A 23,430-nucleotide genomic window follows, 5' to 3' on the forward strand; every position below is an offset into this window, starting at 1 on the left:
GAGAAGAGAGACACACACACAGAGAGAGAGAGACACACACACAGAGAGAGAGAGAGACACACACACAGAGAGAGAGACACACACACACCGAGAGAGAGACACACACACACACCGAGAGAGAGACACACACACACACCGAGAGAGAGCACACACACACACACCGAGAGAGAGACACACACACACACACCGAGAGAGAGACACACACACACACCGAGAGAGAGACACACACACACACCGAGAGAGAGACACACACACCACACCGAGAGAGAGACACACACACACACCAGAGAGACACACACACACACCGAGAGACACAACACACACCGAGAGAACACACACACACCGAGAGACAACCACGCACAGCACACACACGAGAGACAGACACACACACCGGAGAGACAACACACCGAGAGACAGAACACACCGAGAGACAGACACACCGAGAGACAGACACACCGAGAGACAGACACACCGAGAGACAGACACACCGAGAGACAGACACACCGAGAGACAGACACACCGAGAGACAGACACACCGAGAGACAGACACACCGAGAGACAGACACACCGAGAGACAGACACACCGAGAGACAGACACACCGAGAGACAGACACACCGAGAGACAGACGAGCGACAGAGAGAGAGAGCGCGACCAACACAGAGAGAGCGTGACCAAGAGAGAGAGAGAGAGAGACCAAGAGAGAGAGAGAGACAGAGAGACACAGAGAGAGAGACCGAGACACAGAGAGAGAGACCGAGACACAGAGAGAGAGACCGAGACACAGAGAGAGAGGACCGAGACACAGAGAGAGAGACCGAGACACAGAGAGAGAGACCGAGAGACCAAGAGAGAGACCGAGAGAGAGAGAGAGACCGAGAGAGAGAGAGACCGAGAGAGAGAGAGACCGAGAGAGACTGATGGTTGCTTGTGCAGACACATTTACCCACATAAAAAGCACCCGGCGCCCTCATGGAGAGTACTTCCTGTCTGTTTGTAATCAGCGTCTGTATCTACAGATGCTCATCAGGGCAAACAGGCCCCGCGGGACAAAGAGCAGCCAACCAGTAGAGAGGTGAGGAGCGAAAGAGACAGCTCACTCCTCTCCTACCTGCACATAGATCAAACTACACCGGACAGGCACACCTAGACCCTTCACTACTTCCTCCTTTCTGCTCCGATTAAAGCATTGTGTGGCCATCCAAGAGAACAAGCAGTCTTAATGGGTATCATTCATGTAGCGTGTCGTGTGTAAATACAGGAGAGTGTGATGTGTGAGGTACATAAGCGTGTTCTTAGCCAGGTGTGGCACGTAAAACATCATGTGCTGGTCTGCTAGCCTCAGCGGGGGGGCTCTGTTACAAGGATACTCACAGCTGCCGCTCCACGACTTGAGCAGAGACTTGATGCTGATCTCAAAGAAGAGCGAATCCTGCAGGCTCAGCATGATGCCACTGAGGGTTGTGGGTACCCCAAAAATACACACCTCTTTCCCAAAACACACACACCTCTCCTCCTGAGTTAGAAGCCCAGTTCTACCCTCCAGAGGAGCTGGATATAGGAGTCATGGTGAACAATAGAACAGACACACCAGTCAGCCGCTGTGTGCAGAGAGGCCCATGGGGAAGTGTCAGACTGTTAGCTGGGTTCAGTGGAGAGTAAAACCACCCAGAGACACGGATAGAGAGCGTGAGGATCCTTAGAGCTGCATTCCATCCAAACGCCCGCTCGCGAGCCAATCCACTGAGTCCCTCATCCCGCTCCCAGCACTGACACAACACGGAGGTGAATGAATACCGCAGGAAAACTTTCCTCCCGGTGTGAGAGGGAGGAATGGCAGCGGAGCGGCACGCGGAAGAAGGACTCTTGACTCGGCGGAGCAGTGATATTCCCTCTTCTCTTCCTGTGTGTCGAGTCCTACCCTGCTACAGCTAGCACTGTTGACTATCTCCCTCCGCTTCTCTCTCCCTCTCCATTGGCTGGCGGACAACCCCTCCCCTCACTAACTAGCTCTTGTTCGCTCACTGATGCTTGCTGACGCTTTCTCTTCAATAGCTGGGTGAGGGGGGCTGGGGTGGAGGTGATGTCATCAAAATGCTGCGAGTGTTCCCTGGATATGGTCCAGCGCTGCTAACACATGTCATTAGAGCTGCTGCTGCGCTCCCTCTCTACTGGCCTATCAAAACTACACTTCCTGTTCTCTCCACAGCAATACTGATGCGTCATCCCCGACTGCAGTATGAGGGAGAGGAAGAACGAGAGAGAAAGAGAGTAAGAGAGGGGGGAGGAACTGGAAGAAAGAATAAGGAGGAATGAGGTTGACACGCACACACACACACACACAGCATAAAACCAAAAATTCTATTCAAACTCCATTCAGCACCTTTCCAACACAAAACAGGAAAATATTTTTCAAAAAATACACCTAAAAAAATGTCCACCTATAAAAATTGATTTTGCACACACACCCAAACACCAAACACACAATGTAGCTATTAGTGTTGTCATGATACCAACATTATACTAACAATAAGATACCAGGCCAAGTATCAAGATACAGAGCAGTATCCCGATAACGCAGGGGGGAAATTCTGAGTGGCCTAGCGTCTTACATATAGAATCATGAGAATCGCATATCGTATCGGCACCTAAGTATCGTGATAATATCGTATTGTGAGGTCCCTGGCAATTCCCTGCCCTAGGTACTACTGTATTCTAAAATGTTGGTATAATAAGTATCAGAGGTTTTGGTGCCGTGATTTTACGATGGTACCGGTATACCGTGCAACACTCGTAGCTATGCTGTCCAGAGAATGCTGCTGGACATGAGACTCCATATTGGGCCATTTCACCTTTCACCTGCCTGGGGCACAGAACATGGCACACTGCCACCCACTGTAGCTGCTGCCCTCACCCACAAAGAGCATGGCATGATGGGTAGTAGGATACTTAATCTGTTTGGGTCAACAACAAACTGACACACCCATAGAAGTCATAGGATTACATCATAGTTTTTGTCCAGCAACTGCCATCAGACACAAACAAACCATTGGCGACAAACGCCCAGTGTGTGTTTGTGTCTCCTTTTAAACCCTGCCTGCAGACTGAAAGCGAGCCACATGACATCAACTGATGTGGTCATACACAGGATTAATTTTGTTCACAAAACATTCCAGAAAGAACAGATTAACACTAACAAAACATCTCTTTGTTTTTCTCAGTTCATAGCTCTTCTTTCTCAGTCTCTCACAACAGAACACAAGTTATGCAAAACCAAGCAGGGCTCTGCATTGTAAACAAACACTCCACAAAGGCCTGCTTGTCACACCCTGCTTGCCCTACTCTGCAGTATACTTACCAGGCATTTGGGAGCCTTACGATGGAAGGAGGAGTAAAGTGCACTGAATTACTTTGCCATTTAAACAAATAGGCCTACAGTAGGAAGGAGAGTTTTTGTGCATTGCTGACCATGATTGACCGCATGTGGCTGTGCCATTGTGTGGCATCGGTCCAAACACCAACATACTACGCTCTGCTGCAACTCAGTTTCTCTCTCAGAAGCAATGTTCCTCAACCAAACTCCTAACACACCTGATCATGTGGACTCTCTCTCTCACACCCACGGCTCATTTCTGAGATCTCTGTTTAGAATAAACACTATTCATTCCTTCAGGAATGCAGTACAACATACAACAGGATCAGCTCTCTCAGGTTAGATCAAACAGTAAACTGTCCAACGCAGAACAGGACATAATCAAAGAGCATTGGGCCCCGAGCAAGAATGTCAACAATGGAACTAAGCTATGCATCGCTTGAAATTCACATTTTAGCAATCGACTTTGATGACAGGCCTATCTGTACTAGTGCTCAAGGCTCAATTGAAAAAGACCATGGCAGTCCAGGTAGAGGCAGGCTCACAGTGTTCAGTAGGTGGAGTGATGCCCTGACAGCAGCTGATTGACAGTTGGCCATCCTGACTGGCTCTAATGAGGCCACAGTGAGGATGGAGGATGCATTTCCTGTCCATAGCGTTCTGCACAAAGTGGGGGTGGGAAAGAACAACAATCGATAGGAGCTGTAATTCAATCCCTGACCCATTTGACTATCAAATGCACAGAGCAGAGTCAGGGGAGAGCCACTTTAAGGTCACCCCACCCCAGCACACTGAGTTCCTCCCTACAATTACTAGCAGAGAGTTGCTGCCAGCCAGCCAATTAAGAACTAAACCTCATCTTAAACACACATAGCCCCTGGCTAAGTCAATTTAATTTATCATAGCCCCATTTTCATAGGCACTAGCTTCGATATGCTTTATGTTTTCCATTGTCGAGCATGTGATGGGTGAGTTATTTGGGAGTCTGTGAGAGTTCCAAGTGATTCATAGAACATTTGTCCCCTCTGCTATGATACAGTTTTCCCATAATAATTTTTTTCAGCTGAAGCAAGACCACACATTTTCTTCAGGAAATGTACCTTTTTCATTACCAAATCAGTAACGAAATTACCACAACAACAAAACAAACAAACAAACAAAAATCAGTAACCGAATTACTGCAATTGACTTGGCTACAATGGGAAATCATAGTAGTCACAACCCACAGTTGGGTCACCTGCTACTGTCCTCCCTTCCACTGGCATACTGTTATATTCAGCTCATAACTTTTTCTCTGTTGTCTGGTGGTCAAAGCAAGACTGAAAACAGTCTGGACAACCCCTCACTCCTCCTCTCTCCTCTACAGTTTTGTGTCACTTCTCCCCGTTCTTACTGACACCTACCACCTACCCTCTTTCCATTTACTGTAACAAGCATCCTCACCCAGACACCGGACATCCATGGACGTTGAGAAGTAGTTGAAATTTGGTCAGTCCGCCCTGGACGGACCAAATCTGACTAAATCATAGACAATTAGAAGTCTATGTTTCGCAAGTTGACAGCAGAGTAGAGAACAGTACAATACTGTAGTCCCCTGTAGATCAGTTGGTAGAGCATGGCGCTTGCAACGCCAGGGTTGTGGGTTCGTTTCCCACGGGGGGCCAGTATGAAAATGTATGCACTCACTAACTGTAAGTCGCTCTGGATAAGAGCGTCTGCTAAATGACTAAAATGGAAATGTAATACAAAACAGTCAAGTAAAGAACATTACAGTAGAGTTCAGTAGCACACTAGAGTAGAGTACAGTATAATGTACTGTACATATCTACTTTACTGTACTGTGCTGTCCAAACCTGTGAAACAGATGTCTATTATTGTTTCAGCTTTGGTCTGGTCCGGACCAACCAAAATGTGTTGTTCTTTGGGGGCGGAGCTCATTACAATAACAGCCAGTGTGTAGAATAATACCCAAGTATGCAACCAAAAAAAGGATATTGCATATTTCTACCTTTGTGTACCTACTTGGGATAGATCATCATTAAGAGAATTACATTCATATCCATAATTATTAATTTTTGTATAGTACACCTCAAAGGACCCACGATGTAATTATGTTACCGTAATTCTGTTACCTGATGTAAATCCACTTCACCCGCTGTAGTTCAATAACCAAAATAAAACAAATCAAACTCAAGGTGTCATGTTATAGCTGACACCACATTCTTTCTGCAGACAGCTTTGAACCTCAATATGGAGCAGATATTTAACAGTTTAAGAGTCAAGAGATTTTGGAAAACGTGGTCGCATAAAAAAAAAAAAAAGATTTTACCGTAATTCTGTTACCAAACTTTTCATCTACACAGTTCTTCCAGTAAATGTGTTTGTGACATTTTCTGTGTAAATTGTTTAAAGTAGTCCTTGTGCATAGAGTTGTATGGTTTGTTAAACTTTGAAATCAACGCTTTTTGTTTGGCATACATTTAAGTAAAAAATCTAATGTCAAAGCGTAATTCCGTTACTGTGGAATTGCCCAGATACCAAAGTTAGGCTACAAACGGTGTACAAAAAGTCAGCTAATAAGCCCATACCTAACTATTCACGTCACATATGTCTCCACATACAAAATTACCCCACATGCACACACCCGTGTTTAGTCACATTCACACCCTATGTTCAGAGGAAAACCTGCGGCGCCCTTTAACCAAATACGTCTCAATCAAATCATGCTCTGAAAATCAGCTGAACTCACATCCACCACTGGGGTGATGTCATTGTGTGCTTTAATTACAAACGAAAGAGAGAGAGCACCCCCTCAAAAGTCAACGCAGGCAGGGCAGGCCATGGCAGACAAGATGAGATCCTGAGGGCGTGGCACTGAATCATGTGGAAAGGGTGTGAGGCAGGACCTGTCCCAAACTGCAGAAAGAGCAGCTTTAAAAATGTCACTTTAATTCTTTAAGCTACACCACAAACTACAGTAGTCATCACGCACCCCTTCAACATTACACGCAACATTACCACCTTCATCAACATCAAAGGACTGTGTTCTTGTCTAATACAGCGGAAGGCAGTGTCCTGGTTGAGTAGAATGAAATGTTTTATTCAGGGTTTCTTCTCAGAGCCATAATTTGGGAGAGGTGTTCATCTGGGCCACCCACGTGTTCCACACAGGAAAGCCCCGGAGCAGGGAAGGGGGGTAACTTTCAACCAGGTAAAGTGCTACCCAATCATGTTCCACCGTGCTCTTGGCATGGATACGTTTCTGTGCAACTCAGCGTATGTCAAATCTAACCTGAATAGAGCCATCTCATTGTACTACATTAGGGATGTCAATATTAACAGTGTGGAGTTCAGTCAGAGTAAGACACTAATACTTTCACCCCGTCTTGCTACTGCTGCTACAGTAATTAGCTTTTGTGTCGTCTCGTAGACATGTAAGCGATCTCTCAACCTGGGGTCAAAATTGGTGTGTCTGTGAAGGTAATGCAGTGTGGCACTGTATTAAGGTGTAGCAGGCTGTCAGTGTGGACTAGCTGTAAAGCTCTTTCAGAGGGAGCGTTGGTTGGTTAGTTGGTTCAGCCATGTTTCAGGGACTAGCAAACGGAGAGCGAGCCTGTTATGACAGGCAAGGCCGAGGACAAAGCCATGCCCGTGTAGCTCAGTTGGTAGAGCATGGAGCTTGCAACGCCAGGGTTGTGGGTTCATTTCCCACGGGGGACCAGTATGAAAAAATGTATGCACTCACTAACTGTAAGTCGCTCTGGATAAGAGCATCTGCTAAATGACTAAAATGTAAAATGATAGACTGACGAGTTATCCCCCTGCTGACGATGGAAACCGGCAGGCACACACGCAGGCGCGCAAACACACACACGTAACGAGTTGCCTGTTGAGCTCTGACTATCAACTGAGATTAGTCTGGTCCTCCATTTTGAACCCAATAGTAAAGTATTTTTGTGAACATTTATTTGATGGCCCTTGAGAAACAAAAACATTCTAAAATGCCTATTCCAAGACATAACACTGAAGCAACAACTCCCCTACCATAGATCAATGGTAACGTGTACTACCTTCAAGCAAAAAACTCCCAACCAGCAACTCAAGTTCCGTTTCAGCATGTACAACACCCCTCAGCAACTTTGTGATAGCATATTTCACCCTCCTGTTAACTTTCATGTTCACTTTCACTGTGCCTTTCAAACAGAGCTCTCAGCCTGTAATAGCGGTGTGTGTGTGTGTGTGTGTGCATGTGAGAGCATGCTGCATATGTGGAGAGTCAATAGTGAAGAAAAATCTATACAGTTACATATCAGGATATTATTTGACGATCTATTTTTTTTTTTTTTGTCATTTAGCAGACGCTCTTATCCAGAGCGACTTACAGGAGCAATTACTATTGTATCGTATTGACAACATCGCAATGTTATTTTTGCACTAATTGGCTGTACCTGCACCAAAACTCTTTCCTTCATAGCTTGTTCTCCATCTTAATATTTAAATAGGTAGCCAATTTGTTTTCAGCACTTTTATTTCCATGACTGATCAAAACCCATTTTCTCATGGCTCTCTCTCTTGTCCCTCTGCAGCAGACATATGCTGAGAAATATGTTTGGAACATTGAATTGCAATAAAGTCACAGTTTTGAATCGCAATACATATAGAATCGTGAGAATCGCAATACATATAGAATCGTGAGAATCGCAATACATATAGAATCGTGAGAATCGCAATACATATAGAATCGTGAGAATTGCAATACATATAGAATCGTGAGAATCGCAATACATATAGAATCGTGAGAATCGCAATACATATAGAATCGTGAGAATCGCAATACATATAGAATCGTGAGAATCGCAATACATATAGAATCGTGAGAATCGCAATACATATTGTATCGGCACCTGAGTATCGTGATAACGTATTGTGAAGTCCCTGGCAATTACCAGCCTTAAGTGTCAATGTCCCAGATCACTCACTACTACTGCACTAATGTTAACTCTTTCACACACAAGACATGTAGCTTTACTTTACCAGAAGTACTGATGTGACAGTACAACAAACCCTCCACCCTCTAACACTATATTACTGGGATTCATTCATGTGATCATGTCTCATTGGTATCACACGTTAGAAAGTTATTGTAGCGGATGACGTTATGGTTTACCTTGTACTAGGTCAAGATGATACTAGCTACTACCAGTGGAGAGCATTATACATTTTATGGGCTTAACGTTTCACTTTAGTATTTGACACAGTCGCACAAATAATTGAGCAACTTGATTGAGTGTTGTCAACAGAGGTCCTCGTTAAACATGAATGCAAATCTCTCTGTAGCCTAGATAAGTACAGGTGAGTCATTTTAAGAGAGTGGGCTCCTCCTACCCAGTGTCAGTCAGTTGGTCAGTACCTTTGATGGGCCTGGTGGTGGAGGTATTCACCAGACCCTGCTGGTCCTGATCGGTGGTCTGGCCAATGGCTAGCAGGCGCTTCATCCGCAGCAGACGGGGACCTGTCTCCCGGGGCAACGCCCCCCCAGACTCCACCACCCCCCCATCCCCCGATATGACGGCCGGGACCAGACTCCTCAGAAACTCCATGTCTATCTGTATTAACGCTAGCTCACTCAGTCCAGCCCCCAGTCAAAATCCACACAGTCAGTCACTGTGTCACCCTGCGCCATCTTCCCACACAAAACAGCTACCTGGCTGTTTTCCACTGACAGCCAGGATACAGTCACAGCCACTCTGTCTGTCTGTACAGTCAGTGATATCATTGATTCCGATAGTCAGGCCTCAGACAGCCCATGAGAAGAGTGAAGAGACACTCAGTACAGAGAAGTAATATCAGTCTGTCGTATCCCCCTGCAGTGAAGAGTCAGAATGGGAGAAGCTTCCTGCTCAGCCAGAAACAGTACCTGTCTGCTCACAGAGGAGGGAGAAAGAAAACAGACATTGCACTCTTCCCGAGCAGTGATGTAATCAGGAGGGGCAGAGCCAGGCAGGTCAGGTGCCAGGCGCTTTTAGGGGCGGGACCAGAACATGTTCCATAGGAGATAACACACGCCTGGGCCCCCAGCCAATCAAAACAGAGACGACACCGGCCCACCCTGCCTTGGCTTACCTCTCTTAGCAGAGCATGATGATAGCGAGAGAGAAGGAAGAGAGAAACTAGTCTTGGTGGTGAACGAATGAGAAGTTTAAGGGGTGACTCTACCCTCCGGCCCGTCTGTGTATACCGATTACCCCTATCGCCCAGGGAACTGTGTCATATGGTACCAGATACACATGCTCCAATTCCACATAAAACCCTTCCCTCCAGCAATTCTTTCACTTCCACTGTGTTGTTATTTTGTATGAAGCAGTAAATCTCTGAGATCTAGAGCGAATGAGGGGATGTGGCTTGTGACAGACAGGGTGATACTGTGGTTTGCTTGGCTGCTCAGCTCGTACCTGAATGACTGAACTCCTCTACTCCTCTAAAAACAGAACCTCCACTCTCAAGCTGAGAGAACACACATACAAACTATGCTGTATAGGCTACTAAATATGCATGTGAACATACATATCCAAACATAAAAACAAAAATCTAAGGTATTTGCACTCAAGACAAAATTGCCTTAACATGGGTTATGAAGCCCATTTAGAGAGCCGTTATAAAGAAAGCCCATTTTCTGCTGATTCATCATCACCATACATTTACATTTTACATTTGAGTCATTTAGCAGACGCTCTTATCCAGAGCGACTTCTAGTTAGTGCATACATTTTTCATACTGGCACTCACCATTTTTACATATGCTTTAGTTTAGCTAACAGTGTGAATCGATATAGCGGAACCTGACCCCTCCCTCTGAGTGCCCTCTATAAACCTGATCTGAGAACAGCTAACAACCTAAATAGAACAACAAAGATAACTATCATAGAATCAGAATCCCTCTGTTCCGAGAGCTGTGCAGTAGACCGGTACAGACCCTACTGATGGAGGTTAACCAAGGACAGCTGTATTGGTGTACAGTAGGCTCTGGGAGGGAGGAGCCTTTGGTTTACAGTTCTGGCACAGTAGGAAGTAAAGATGACCTGCGACTCCCCCTACATTCACCAGCGGAACTGCAACAGGGACTGATGTTAAACAAACAAATATGCCACCAAACTGAATGCAAACCATATCCAATTTAAAAACACTTCAGCCACACTAACTGTGTGTGTGTGTGTGTGTGTGTGTGTGTGTGTGTGTGTGTGTGTGTGTGTGTGTGTGTGTGTGTGTGTGTGTGTGTGTCCAACAAAATGCTCACTCATAGAGGAAGTGCTCACACCCTTTGGTGCAGCATGTGAACATGTCAGTGAGATGATGTAACGGTTTCAGTGCCACCACAGTGTAAAGCGCCTGATGGTGAGAGAAGTGACTATAAAAAAAAACAGAAACTTCAGTCAAAACACTTTGTACCATCCATCTATTTCTTCACACTTTGGTTTTCAATTACATTCAGTATTAAATAACTAATTTGGTTGTGTACGCATAAAATCAGCAGTGTGGCATGATACAGCCAAATAAAAGACAGGGCAGGAGTGGCCTGTACGGTGTTGGCAGTCTGTTGCAGCTGCCCTGCCCTCTAGAGGCCAGCCTGCAGAGTGCACTGCACTGCCAGCACAAAGAGCATTGTTCAGAGGTGATGAAGGAACCTTTGTGTGGAGTTTATCCCTCTCAAGGCCCTGTCTATTCCTTTTAAGAAGAGCAGCCCCTGCACGGAGAGTGGAAACATGATGAAATCACAAAGACCTGGACTTTCACAATATCTATGTTGCATTGGTGTGACTAGGGGTTATGTAAAATAGTATTCTACGGATTTCAGTCCAACCAAGTGATATGTTCACTGAAGAAGTTAACTCCCAATCCCCACCAACAACTGGTGGCCCAGCCAAAGAGAGACATGGATTATTGCGATAATTTCGTTTTAACATTGTTGTTCTAATCTAGATAATACTATGTCGCCAAAGCAGATAGTGCCTTCAGAAAGTATTCATACCTCTTGACTTATTCCACATTTTGTTGTGTTATAACCTGAATTCAGAATTAATTTAATTGATTTTTCCCCTCTCACCCATCTACACACAATACACCATAATCACAAAATGATTTTATTTTAGGTTAAAATGTTAGTAGGCTACATTTACTGAAAATGAAATACAGAAATCTCATTTACATAAGTATTCACACCCCTCAGTCAATACATATTAGAATCACTTTTGGCAGCGATTACAGCTGTGAGTCTTTCTGGGTAAGTCTAAGAACTTTGCACACCTGGATTGTACAATATTTGCACATTATTCTTTTTAATATTCTTCAAGCTCTGTCAAGTTGGTTGTGGATCATTGCTAGACAGCCATTTTTTAAGACTTGCCATAGATTTAAGCCAAAACTTGTAGGACAATTTTTTTATTTGTTTTATTATTCGCCTCAAACAGCATAAACAACGTCTGTTTTTACATCCATTGAGAATGACAATAGCTCTTCAACGTAACCTATTTGTAAAATCTTTTGATAACCACTCCGCATGAAAAAGGGGGGGAAAATGGAATGCTCTGATCCAGTGGAAGCGTCAGAATAGGCCTACCTGATTACTTCTTATTCCTTGGGCAAATAGTCTACAGCTGTGTCTGTCTGTCCGGAGCTCACTGGCAGGGAAACTGAGGGCCAAGAATATTTTATACAATGTTGCAAGTTTGCTAGCACAATCGGGATGGACCAAGTTAATAGTTGATACAATGTTTCAAGTTCCTTGCAGACAGGCCATGCATAGCCAATGTGATTTATAGGATATTTTCTACCTGTAGGCTGCAATGTTTTTATTTGTTGGTTTATTTAGGCTATTTTTACATATTGGCAATAGAAGTTACTTTTGAATTTGTATCATTTTCATTTAGATAGAATTTTGATTAACCACATGACATGGATTTGAAATTAAACTGTTCCATGAAAATCTGCATATGAAAATCATAGCTGGCACGCAGATATGGTACGATAACTTGGCACTCCAAATAAAACATGTTTTTTTCTTCTGGTTAGGCTATATTGATCTCTGGCTCCATCTTTAGTAATTTGTGTCTTCATTTTTAGTCGCAGTGCTTAAAGCATCAGACAAGCTCACTAGCCTACATAGAGTTGATTTTATTCAAAACACAGGGTGTGTCTACAGCGGGGGAAAAAAGTATTTAGTCAGCCACCAATTGTGCAAGTTCTCCCACTTAAAAAGATGAGAGAGGCCTGTAATTTATCATAATAGGTACAAGTCAACTATGACAGACAAAATGAGAAAAAAAATTCCAGAAAATCACATTGTAGGATTTTTTATGAATGTATTTGCAAATTATGGTGGAAAATAAGTATTTGGTCAATAACAAAAGTTTCTCAATACTTTGTTATATACCCTTTGTTGGCAATGACACAGGTCAAACGTTTTCTGTAAGTCTTCACAAGGTTTTCACACACTGTTGCTGGTATTTTGGCCCATTCCTCCATGCAGATCTCCTCTAGAGCAGTGATGTTTTGGGGCTGTCGCTGGGCAACACAGACTTTCAACTCCCTCCAAAGATTTTCTATGGGGTTGAGATCTGGAGACTGGCTAGGCCACTCTAGGACCTTGAAATGCTTCTTACGAAGCCACTCCTTCGTTGCCCGGGCGGTGTGTTTGGGACCATTGTCATGCTGAAAGACCCAGCCACGTTTCATCTTCAATGCCCTTGCTGATGGAAGGAGGTTTTCACTCAAAATCTCACGATACATGGCCCCATTCATTCTTTCCTTTACACGGATCAGTCGTCCTGGTCCCTTTGCAGAAAAACAGCCTCAAAGCATGATGTTTCCACCCCCATGCTTCACAGTAGGTATGGTGTTCTTTGGATGCAACTCAGCATTCTTTGACCTCCAAACACGACGAGTTGAGTTTTTACCAAAAAGTTCTACTTTGGTTTCATCTGACCATATGACATTCTCCCAATCCTCTTCTGGATCATCCAAATGCACTCTAGCAAACTTCAGACGGGCCTGGACATGTACTGGCTTAAGCAGGGGGACACGTCTGGCACTGCAGGATTTGAGTCCCTGGCGGCGTAGTGTGTTACTGATGGTAGGCTTTGTTACTTTGGTCCCAGCTCTCTGCAGGTCATTCACTAGGTCCCCCCGTGTGGTTCTGGGATTTTTGCTCACCGTTCTTGTGATCATTTTGACCCCACGGGGTGAGATCTTGCATGGAGCCCCAGATCGAGGGAGATTATCAGTGGTCTTGTATGTCTTCCATTTCCTAATAATTGCTCCCACAGTTGATTTCTTCAAACCAAGCTGCTTACCTATTGCAGATTCAGTCTTCCCAGCCTGGTGCAGGTCTACAATTTTGTTTCTGGTGTCCTTTGACAGCTCTTTGGTCTTGGCCATAGTGGAGTTTGGAGTGTGACTGAGGTTGTGGACAGGTGTCTTTTATACTGATAACAAGTTCAAACAGGTGCCATTAATACAGGTAACGAGTGGAGGACAGAGGAGCCTCTTAAAGAAGAAGTTACAGGTCTGTGAGAGCCAGAAATCTTGCTTGTTTGTAGGTGACCAAATACTTATTTTCCACCATAATTTGCAAATAAATTCATTAAAAATCCTACAATGTTGACGTGTACCTATGATGAAAATTACAGGCCTCTCTCATCTTTTTAAGTGGGAGAACTTGCACAATTGGTGGCTGACTAAATACTTTTTTCCCCCACTGTATATGGAAAAATACGTTTAAAAATGTCAACCAAATTGATTGGAACAGACTACTCTCGGTCTACCAAGATTTTATTTTTTTGTCAGGGACAGCCATAATAACCCATAACATGATGGAGCCACCACCATGCTTGAAAATGTGAAGAGTGGTACTCAGTGATGTGTTGGATTTGCCCAAAACATAACGTTTTGTATTGCGCACATAAAGTTAATGTCTTTGCCACATTTTTTGCAGTTTTACTTTAGTGCCTTCCTGCAAACAGGATGCATGTTTTGGAATATTTTTATTCTGTGCTGGCTTCCTTCTTTTCACTGTAATTTAGGTTAGTATTGTGGAGTAACTACAATGTTGTTGATCCATCCTCAGTTTTCTCCTATTCCAGCCATTAAACTCTAACTGTTTTAAAGTCACCATTGGCCTCATGGTGAAATCCCTGAGCGGTTTCCTTCCTCTCCGACAACTGAGTTAGGAAGGACGCCTGTATCTGTAGTGACTGGGTGTATTGATACACCATCCAAAATGTAATTAATAACTTGCTCAAAGGGATATTCAACGTCTGCTTCACGTGGGAAATTCACTTTTTGGTCCATCAGCCACTGCGGCAAGTAGATAAAAAGAAACCTACCAGCCACTCAGATTTTTTAACCAGACAATAGTTTTGGCCCTAATTACACCAAAAATAAATGAGCATGCTTTCTAATGTTTCTAAAACAAGAAAATTATTACTTTTAAGAAGTAAAATGGGGTATATTGCTTAATTACATGTTATGTTTGTGACCTGCGTCTTTTAACCAATGTATGTTAAAATAAATCATTTTAGGTACAATAGTAAAAACAGAAACTCTTCTACAACTGAACATCAAGAATCAACAAAGTGCCTACAAAGTACCTCCCTGCCAAAAGGGGTATTATAGTTAAGGCTCTACGCTGACATTGTTTACAAGGAGTACATGTGCTCCTAAGTAGAAATGTAGAAGCACGCAAATAAATAAAAACTATTAAAGTATATGAGTTTTAATGATAAGAAATTAAGTTCATGAATAAAAGTTTAGGAGTGATCTATGCTCAATCAAGCACAATCATTAGCTGAGACAAATGTTCATCTTCCCCTTTAAGGGATGGGCCATTACCGTGGTAACTTGGGCACTCCCTCTCCGATTGCGATGTCTTCCTAGCAGCAGACAGTCTGAGTATGCTGCAACTAACATTGAAAAACAACCTAGTGTGTGAACAAAACAATGTAATTGGCAAAGAAACACAAGGAAACTCACTTTAGTAGCCCTTCTTGTCAATTGAACCTACATGTGGGCTTTGGATATTTTTTGTTGTTTTTTTTAGTTCCCAAATGCTCTATGTGACAACCCGCCAACGTGGCTGGTAAGATATATTCTTACCCGCCAATGACAAAATCTACCTGCATTTGGCAGGTGTTAATTTCCAACCCTGGTGCCCTTCTTTGCGAGACATTTGAGAACCTCCCTGGTCTTTGTGGTTGAATCTGTGTTTGAAATTCACTGCTCGACTGAGGGACCTTACAGATTATTGTACGTGTGGGTTACAGAGATGAGGTAGTCATTCAAAAACCATGTTAAACACTATTACTGCACACAGAGTGAGTCTATGCAACATATGTGATTTGTTAAGCACATTTTTACTCCTGAACTTAATTAGGCTTGCCACAGCGTTACCATTAGCGTAATAGCCGGCATTTGTCCGATCAAATTGAGAAGCCGATAAATAAAATTGCCGCACCAAGAGAATAAAAAAATCCCATTGCGAAATAATTCTCTTTAGCCTATTAATTGATGGAAATACCAGTCGATGTAAATACATTTGACTGGTCATGCTTGTCTATAGGTTAATTAGCATAATTTAGTGGAATTAAATTGGCGTGTGTACAGTATATTCATGCATCCATAGCCATGGGAAGATGTTTGGGGGTGGTGTGATTTTGTTTGTTTTTTGTCACGCTACAGACTGCTATAATCAGTCCGCTAATACATTAGATTTTATTTTCTTTCCCCCAGATTTTTTAGGGGATGCTGCAGCACCCCTACTTCCCGCGGCTCTGTATGCATCCTATTTATCACTAGTACAGCATACAGATACAGAGCCTTTGAGTGGAAAATTTGTCAGACAGTGCAAGAGCTTCTGCTGCAGCATCTTGTGGTGCTTTAAAGACAACTGGGAACTCTGAAAAATACGAGATCAAATCATGACGTCGGAAAGTCGGAGCTCTAGAAAGAGGCCAGAGATTCCGAGTTGGATGACCGTTCAAAATTCGTTTTCCCAGTCGGAGCTCATTTTTCCCCCAGTTCCCAGTTGTTTTGAACTCCGCATCAAAACGGCAACGCAAGGCAGGCTTCATCAGTGCGTCACACACAACTTTGCAATGAGCTGGAGGCAGTATGCATTTTGAAAACATATACTTACTTAAATTGTTTGAAACCTGAACATTTTAAATACATATGAGGCACATCTTATCTTGCTTCAAAAGTAGCCTATTAGATTTCTTTCAAATTTTCTAACAGATATTATAATCTCGGTCAAATGAAACCACTCGCATGTGTAGTGTAGTGCCCACTAATTGCATTATGGAACAAACATTCACAAGTAGCCTACTACCTTGTCCGCATTGCTGCACTTATAATGTGAAGAAATAATATGCGTCCTGCGCGTAATGGTCATATGAGCGGGTATTCCAACGTAATCTTAATTTTTTGCTGTTGCCTAGGTTTTAACTTGGACCGATTTGTATATATACAATCCTTTATGACCATATGTACCTCTGATTAATGATGATTGTCTATGCACAAAAGTTAATTTGTTTCCACACCCACCAATGCTTCATGTGCATAATCATCATGTGAGGTGAAATGTGTATATTTGGATCTGTTTCGGATCTAAATAGTCAATAAAGTGGTGAATTGGGAGCATAAACAGTGTGCCGTCCTTCCTGTTCTTTATAAGAAATAGTTTATTAACATTTTTAAATGTGGACAGTTATTATAACATGCTCAAAGTGCACATCAGAATTCTTAAGGACCCAGGAAGGACCACACATCGTTGCATCCTCAACTTGCATGTTCTGTTCATATGAATTCCCATATTCTAAATGTGATTTCTGTCATTCTGAGCACCGTGGGTGGACGCCCTAATCAGGTTATGCACCCAATGCATATTGGTCCGGTAAATTTCTAACGGGTCCGGTAAATTAAAATGTTGCCTGTCAAATGTCCGGCGCCACATTTTCCTGACGGAAACCCTTTATGAAGGCACTGTATGTAAGACAAACTAAAATATTGAGTTGGAAAATGTATAATTGGTGGAGTACTGTGGATCTACCAATATCCCTGTGAGCCTCCAAGGCCCATGTTGCCCAGGGTTAGGAACATACATTGTAGATGTATAATATTCCATTGTATTGTATTACACCCTCTAAACTTATTCCACGGATCCCTTGACCAAAATTAGTTTCATCGGTTGTTTTATTCATTAAAAAAAAAAAGTTATTTTGAGATCTGGACCCCACTTTGCAAATCCCTGGAGTAGAGGACTGGAGGAGAGAGAAAGAGAGAGAGAAAAGCAGATGCCAGGGAGGCCCAGTGAGAGTGTTATGGAGGGAGAGAGAGCTGAGTGATCAGTGAGCACAGTTACATGCACACAATAATTTGATTATTGTGGATAGTCCTGTTAATATAAATAGTTTGTTTAAAACATTGACATGCTTTGCAAGAAGAACGATTTCCATGATAATCCTGTTTACATGGACACATCTGAAATCAGACTACTGGTGGGACTTTGATAAATGCAGAAAACTCTAAATAAACATTCTACCACAGTGACCATTTTATTTTCGCAAATACTTTTTGGTTCTGAGTTCAGACATATAAAGTTTGTATGTGAAAACTAATTACATTTAGAGTTTTTCCGAACTCACTTCACTCACGCATAATAATAATAATAATAATAATAATAATAAGCCATTTAGCAGACGCCTTTATCCAAAGCGACTTAGTCATGCGTGCATACATTTGTTGTGCATAAGACAGGGAGGCTTGCACTACCGGTGCTGGCACATGCGCAGATCAAATACACAGCTGGAACTCTGATTAAGCTGTTTACATGACCTAATCATTTGAAAGATTATTCAGAAAACCAGGTGTTTTAATCGGCGTATGCTTACTTCGATTATGACCTTACACCAATTAAGATAAGTAGAGTAAGGTGTATACATGACTAATGCCATCCTCTGCCTTCTGCCATAATCAGTTTAATATCTAATTATTAGTGTGCATGTAAACATACTCTGTGAGATGGTCATCACTGGACCAGGGCAGTGCAATGGCCAGTGGAGGCGGCTGTGGTGCGGAAGGGGTCAGGTCAGTGGTGCCGCCGGGTTAGAACAATTGCTCAGCGCAGGAGGCCCAGATCCCAATCAGCTCAGGAATGTGGAAGAGGAAGCTCAGGGAACAATGTGCAGCGTTCTTACGCCGCTCTGGGTATCGCCCTGGCGTTGCTCTAGCCTTGTTCTGTTCTCACGCCCCAGAAAACAGGAAAACTGCCGGAGCCGGGACGAAGAGGCAGCGCTCAGATCATACAGCGCCCAAACACTTTGTTACACTTGCAGACAGACACGAGGTCAGTCACTGATGGTCCTGATGGTGACCCTCCTGTTATGTGTGAGTGGAGCTGTGCTCCCACGTGACAGAAACCCAGCCAGCTAGTCCACCTGACCTCATCTCAAACAACAAATGGAGTAGGTCTGGATAAGGACAGTGGCAATACGCCCTCCCGTGGTCTGGCCAAACACTACATGGGTTTATAAAGGATGTTAGAATGTTGCACAGTCAGCAAACATTGTCTGACATCTGAGAAGACACACCTTATTTGCCTGTGTCAGCAGTGCATCCCCTCCCACCACTGCACAATTTTTCCAATGCCCTTGGCCTTGCCCCTTCACCTGGCTAGCATAGACCACCTTCAGTTTTTCCACAGGTCTGAAAGGACTATGGAGCTTCCTTTTATCCATAATTGCCTCCAAATATCCAGATCTTTCATATCTCTGAACACAGAAGGGGGTCATTGAACCCATGCAGTCGCCATACTTGTATTTATTATGGATCCCCATTAGCTGCTGCCAAGGCCGCAGCTACTCTTCCTGGGGTGCAGCAAAATTAAGGCAATTATACATTTTAAAAACATTACAATACATTCATAACAGATTTCACAACATATTAAGTGTGTGCCCTCAGGCCTCTACTCTACTACCACATATCTATAATACAAAATCCATTTGTACATGTGTGTATAGTGCGTATGTTATCGTGTGTTTAAATGCATGTGTCTATGTTTGTGTTGCTTCACAGTCCCTGCTGTTCCATAAGGTGCCTTTTTATCTGTTTTTAAATCTAATTTTACTGCTTAAGTTACTTGATTTGGAATAGAGTTCCATGTAGTCATGGCTCTATGTAGTACTGTGCACCTCCCATAGTCTGTTCTTGACTTGGGGACTGTGAAGAGACTCTGGTGGCATGTCTTGTGGGGTATCCTTGGGTGTCCGAGCTGTGTGCCAGTAGTTCAAACAGACAGCTTGGTTCATTCAACATGTCAATACCTCCTCCTCTTTGAGCCAGGAGAGATTGACATGCATATTTTTAATGTCAGCTCTCTGTGTACATCCAAGGGCCAGCCGTACTGCCCTGTTCTGAGCCAATTGCAATTTTCCTAAGTCCCTCTTTGTGGCACCTGACCACACGACTGAACAGTAGTCCAGGAGCGACAAAACTAGGGCCTGTAGGACCTGCCTTGTTGATAGTGCTGTTAAGAATGCAGAGCTGCACTTTATTATAGACAGACTTCTCCCCATCCTAGCTACTGTTGTATCAATATGTTTTGACCATGACAGTTTACAATCCAGGGTTACTCCAAGCAGTTTAGTCTCCTCAACTTGCTAAATTTCCACATTATTCATTACAAGATTTAGTTGAGGTTTAGGGTTTAGTAAATGATTTGTCCCAAATACAATGCTTTTAGTTTTTGAAATATTTAGGACTAACTTATTCCTTGCCACCCTTTCTGAAACTAACTGTAGCGCAACTAAGTGTTGCTGTAATTTCAGTCGATGTGGTAGCTGACGTGTATAGTGTTGAGTCATCCACATACATAGACACACTGGCTTTACTCAAAGCAAGTTGTAGCCTATGATTGATAATGTCAAATGCCGCACTGAAGTCTAACAAAACAGGTGCTCCAAAGCTTTTTACTATCATTCTTTACTATCATTTTGATACACAGAGCTCTGCCTCCCCTGATTGATAGTTGTGTGGTCCGCCCACAGGCAACATGATTGTCATTGCTGGGGAATGTGAGAACGTGACCTGACAAACCCCCGGGTCACAATCACACACTGTTCTGTCATGGCCAATCACCACTCAGAACTGACAAGAGGGCTTCAAATTACCAGCTAGAGGCCTGAGTACACAGCCATCAAAAACTGGTAGATTCATGTGAAAAGAACAAAAACGGCTCCATTATGTTGCTGCTTGCTCAAGAACCACTGAAAGAGCGTAATCTAGGTCAAAATTATTCTATTGATATGTTGCAGAAACCAACGTGTTCCTCTCTGTCCTGCAGAGACATGCCCTTGCATCCCTTGCAGTGTGTTTCCATTGCTAATCAGACAGGCCTGACATTGCACACTTAGCCTGAAAGGACCCTTTCAACAAGTTTCACTGATCAATCAAACAAGAGAAACATAATTGACATACAACAAAGGAAAATGATACAAACAAAGAACATAATTACTTTCCTTTCTTTGCGCGGTCTATCTAATGTGGTAGAGTGCATCAGTGTCAGACTGAGAAGAAACTGTTCTCATTTCACACAGTTGACAGACAACACCTAGCTAGCTCACAGACTGAGGTTGACAAGGGATTCTCAGGAAGAACTCAAAATGGCTGCCAAACAAAGAGCCTGAAAAAAATATGACAGACCTCTATGCCACTTCCCAATACAGGCTACAGTATTTACAGATGCCAGAGGATTAAAATCGGCCATAATATTCTTTCCCAGTTCCCACACTGCTTAGTTCAGAGCTCCTGTACAGTTATTTAACAAAACCACAGTGCGAACAGCTCCTCATAAGCCAGTGTGACGTAACGTACCTTAAGGCCATAGAACAGAGGCTCTACTGGGGCAGTCAGGAAGGAGGTCCCACGATGTCAGTCCACAAAAATCTGAAACACAAATCATTCCATGAGTTACACCAGTCAATCAATCATTCACTTACAGAGAAACAACCCGTCATCACCTATCAGGGCCTAGTCCCTACCATAGTCCCCATCCCACAGTGGGTTAAGAGTAACCTTTCAGGGACAGTAAGGCATAAAACCTCCCAGTCACAGTCCAGCGCCACAGGTCAGGATACTGCCAGTGGCCGGGTCGAGCCAGTGTGGTGCTATGCTGGGTCAGTCAATGGCAGAGCCAGGAATAGAACCTCCTCCTGAGTATTGAGCAGAGCAGTAATCTGAAGATTACCCACTCCATCCAAGAGGCAGTTACATAAAAGTTATCCGAGTCATCACAACACAGTACTAACACAGTTTCCATCCAGCAATCATTAAAGCTGAAGTGAGTGAGCTCACACTAAAGCACCACCCCACGTCATATAGGCTGCTACTGTAGTCACATTGCCACCAGTGTCATGTACCCCAGGGTAGAAAGTAAGTTGTACAGTGAAACTACAAATACCAGTATACATAAGGCCATCATACAACCTGTAAAACAAAAAGGATGGAAGGAATAAGGAGCTGAAATAACAGCAGGAAACAGTGACAAAGATGTATCAGGATAGCAGAAAAGTCTTAAGGGCTAGACATAGTAGCCATCCCAGTGTAAGATATACAGTATCATTATCTAACAAAGAGAGGATGAGCAGGCCAATGAGTCGTTCACCAAACAGACCAGCCAGTCAGAAAGAGAGTGAGAAATAAGCTCTCCTCTAGGCAACACTGAGAGGACAGTGTGAGAACAGGTCAGCACAGACGTTCAATGGTAACGGTCGGAACACCCGATACGCAACAAAACCACAGCACAGCAGTATTCGACAGGCAGCAATACAAACACTCCTACGTACACACACCCAGTTACACTCACAGTGGAATGAGGCCTCTTTCTGACACACACAGACAATTGCGTCACACATGGACAGACTTGTGAATAATAGATCTACCTTCCTGTTACAACTGAAACAGCAACTTCAGAAACAAAATGTGTGACTAGACCACAGACAAACAAGTGGAGCAGAGAACAAGCCCACGAGGGCCGTTTGACCTCCTAGACTGGAGGCTGTATAGCAACGCAGCCAGTCAGCCACAGACTAAGCTCTCGCTCTATATATAGACCCATCACTAGCAGCAGAAGTACAGAGTTGCAGTCATGCATTTCACAGGTTAGGAAATGATAATGACCACTGACATTTACAGAACTACACACTATGACTAGTTGTGAGATACATCCTGAAATGGTGAACACACTTTTATGGGGTGTGACTAAGAAGCCTGGACAAAGGTCAACACAGTCAGCCATACCAACCTGAAATCCCCCAGGGTTTTCTAGGTCAGACAGACAGGATGCTGATCTCATCTGCAGGTGATAGAAGGTACTGTATCATCCCGAGCTCAGTAATGTTGTCACGATACCAGAATTTGTACTTCGATACCAATACCAGGTTTAGTATCATGATACCAAAACGGTACCAAGGTAAAAAGAAAAGAAAAGTACATTAATTAGCCAGTCACAGAATGGCACTTGATCCAGACAGATAAGCTCATCTACTGCCCTGTTCAATTGTTGAGCATCTTTGTAGTTCAATAGCATTACATTTGACATTTTTCCCGTACATTTTTCAGAGTCAGCCATGTATGCCTTAATGAATCAATTATACAATCAATTACACTTTGTTTTTACCAAACGATATAAACACAAGGGTAATACTTTATTTGAATGGTAAATCTATTGATAAACTGGGTAAATCAAAGCCTCTTCACAATACAGGTGAATGCATATGCAATAGGAGTGTGTGCATGCTATTGGCCTTCACGGATCCACCTGTACCTGAATACCCGAGACCCGATCCGGTACCCGAGCAGGTCCGGATCCAGAATTCTAAATGTCACGGGTCTGCGTCGGATCTGATATGATTGAAAACGGGTATGTCTAATTTTAACTGACTTGTCCAGAAGGGCCCGTGCATTTCCGAATGTGACTACTGCAGTAGCGAAAGAGAGAAATTGTATAATTTATG

The 23,430-nt window shown here is 43.3% G+C and overlaps 1 protein-coding gene across 8 annotated transcripts in view; it reads right to left on the reverse strand.

Annotated features, from left to right (window-relative positions):
- LOC311131355 (protein furry homolog-like) overlaps window positions 1-23,430 on the reverse strand; it is a 93,588-nt gene that overhangs the window by 56,145 nt on the left and 14,013 nt on the right. For 7 of the 8 annotated variants that reach the window (XM_084164309.1, XM_084164314.1, XM_084164312.1 and 4 more), the window contains exon 2: window positions 21,290-21,361. Coding sequence is in view for 1 of the 8 variants with exons in the window: in XM_084164315.1 (XP_084020441.1) it covers window positions 1,373-1,445 (73 nt within the window). In the remaining 7 variants the exon portion in view is untranslated. Of the gene's footprint in view, window positions 1-1,372; window positions 1,690-21,289; window positions 21,362-23,430 lie in introns of those variants that run through there. The other variant, XM_084164315.1, reaches the window with a different exon arrangement.

Source organism: Coregonus lavaretus, assembly GCF_964263955.1.
Source record: "Coregonus lavaretus genome assembly, chromosome: 6".
In the NCBI taxonomy this organism is placed as follows: domain Eukaryota; kingdom Metazoa; phylum Chordata; class Actinopteri; order Salmoniformes; family Salmonidae; genus Coregonus; species Coregonus lavaretus.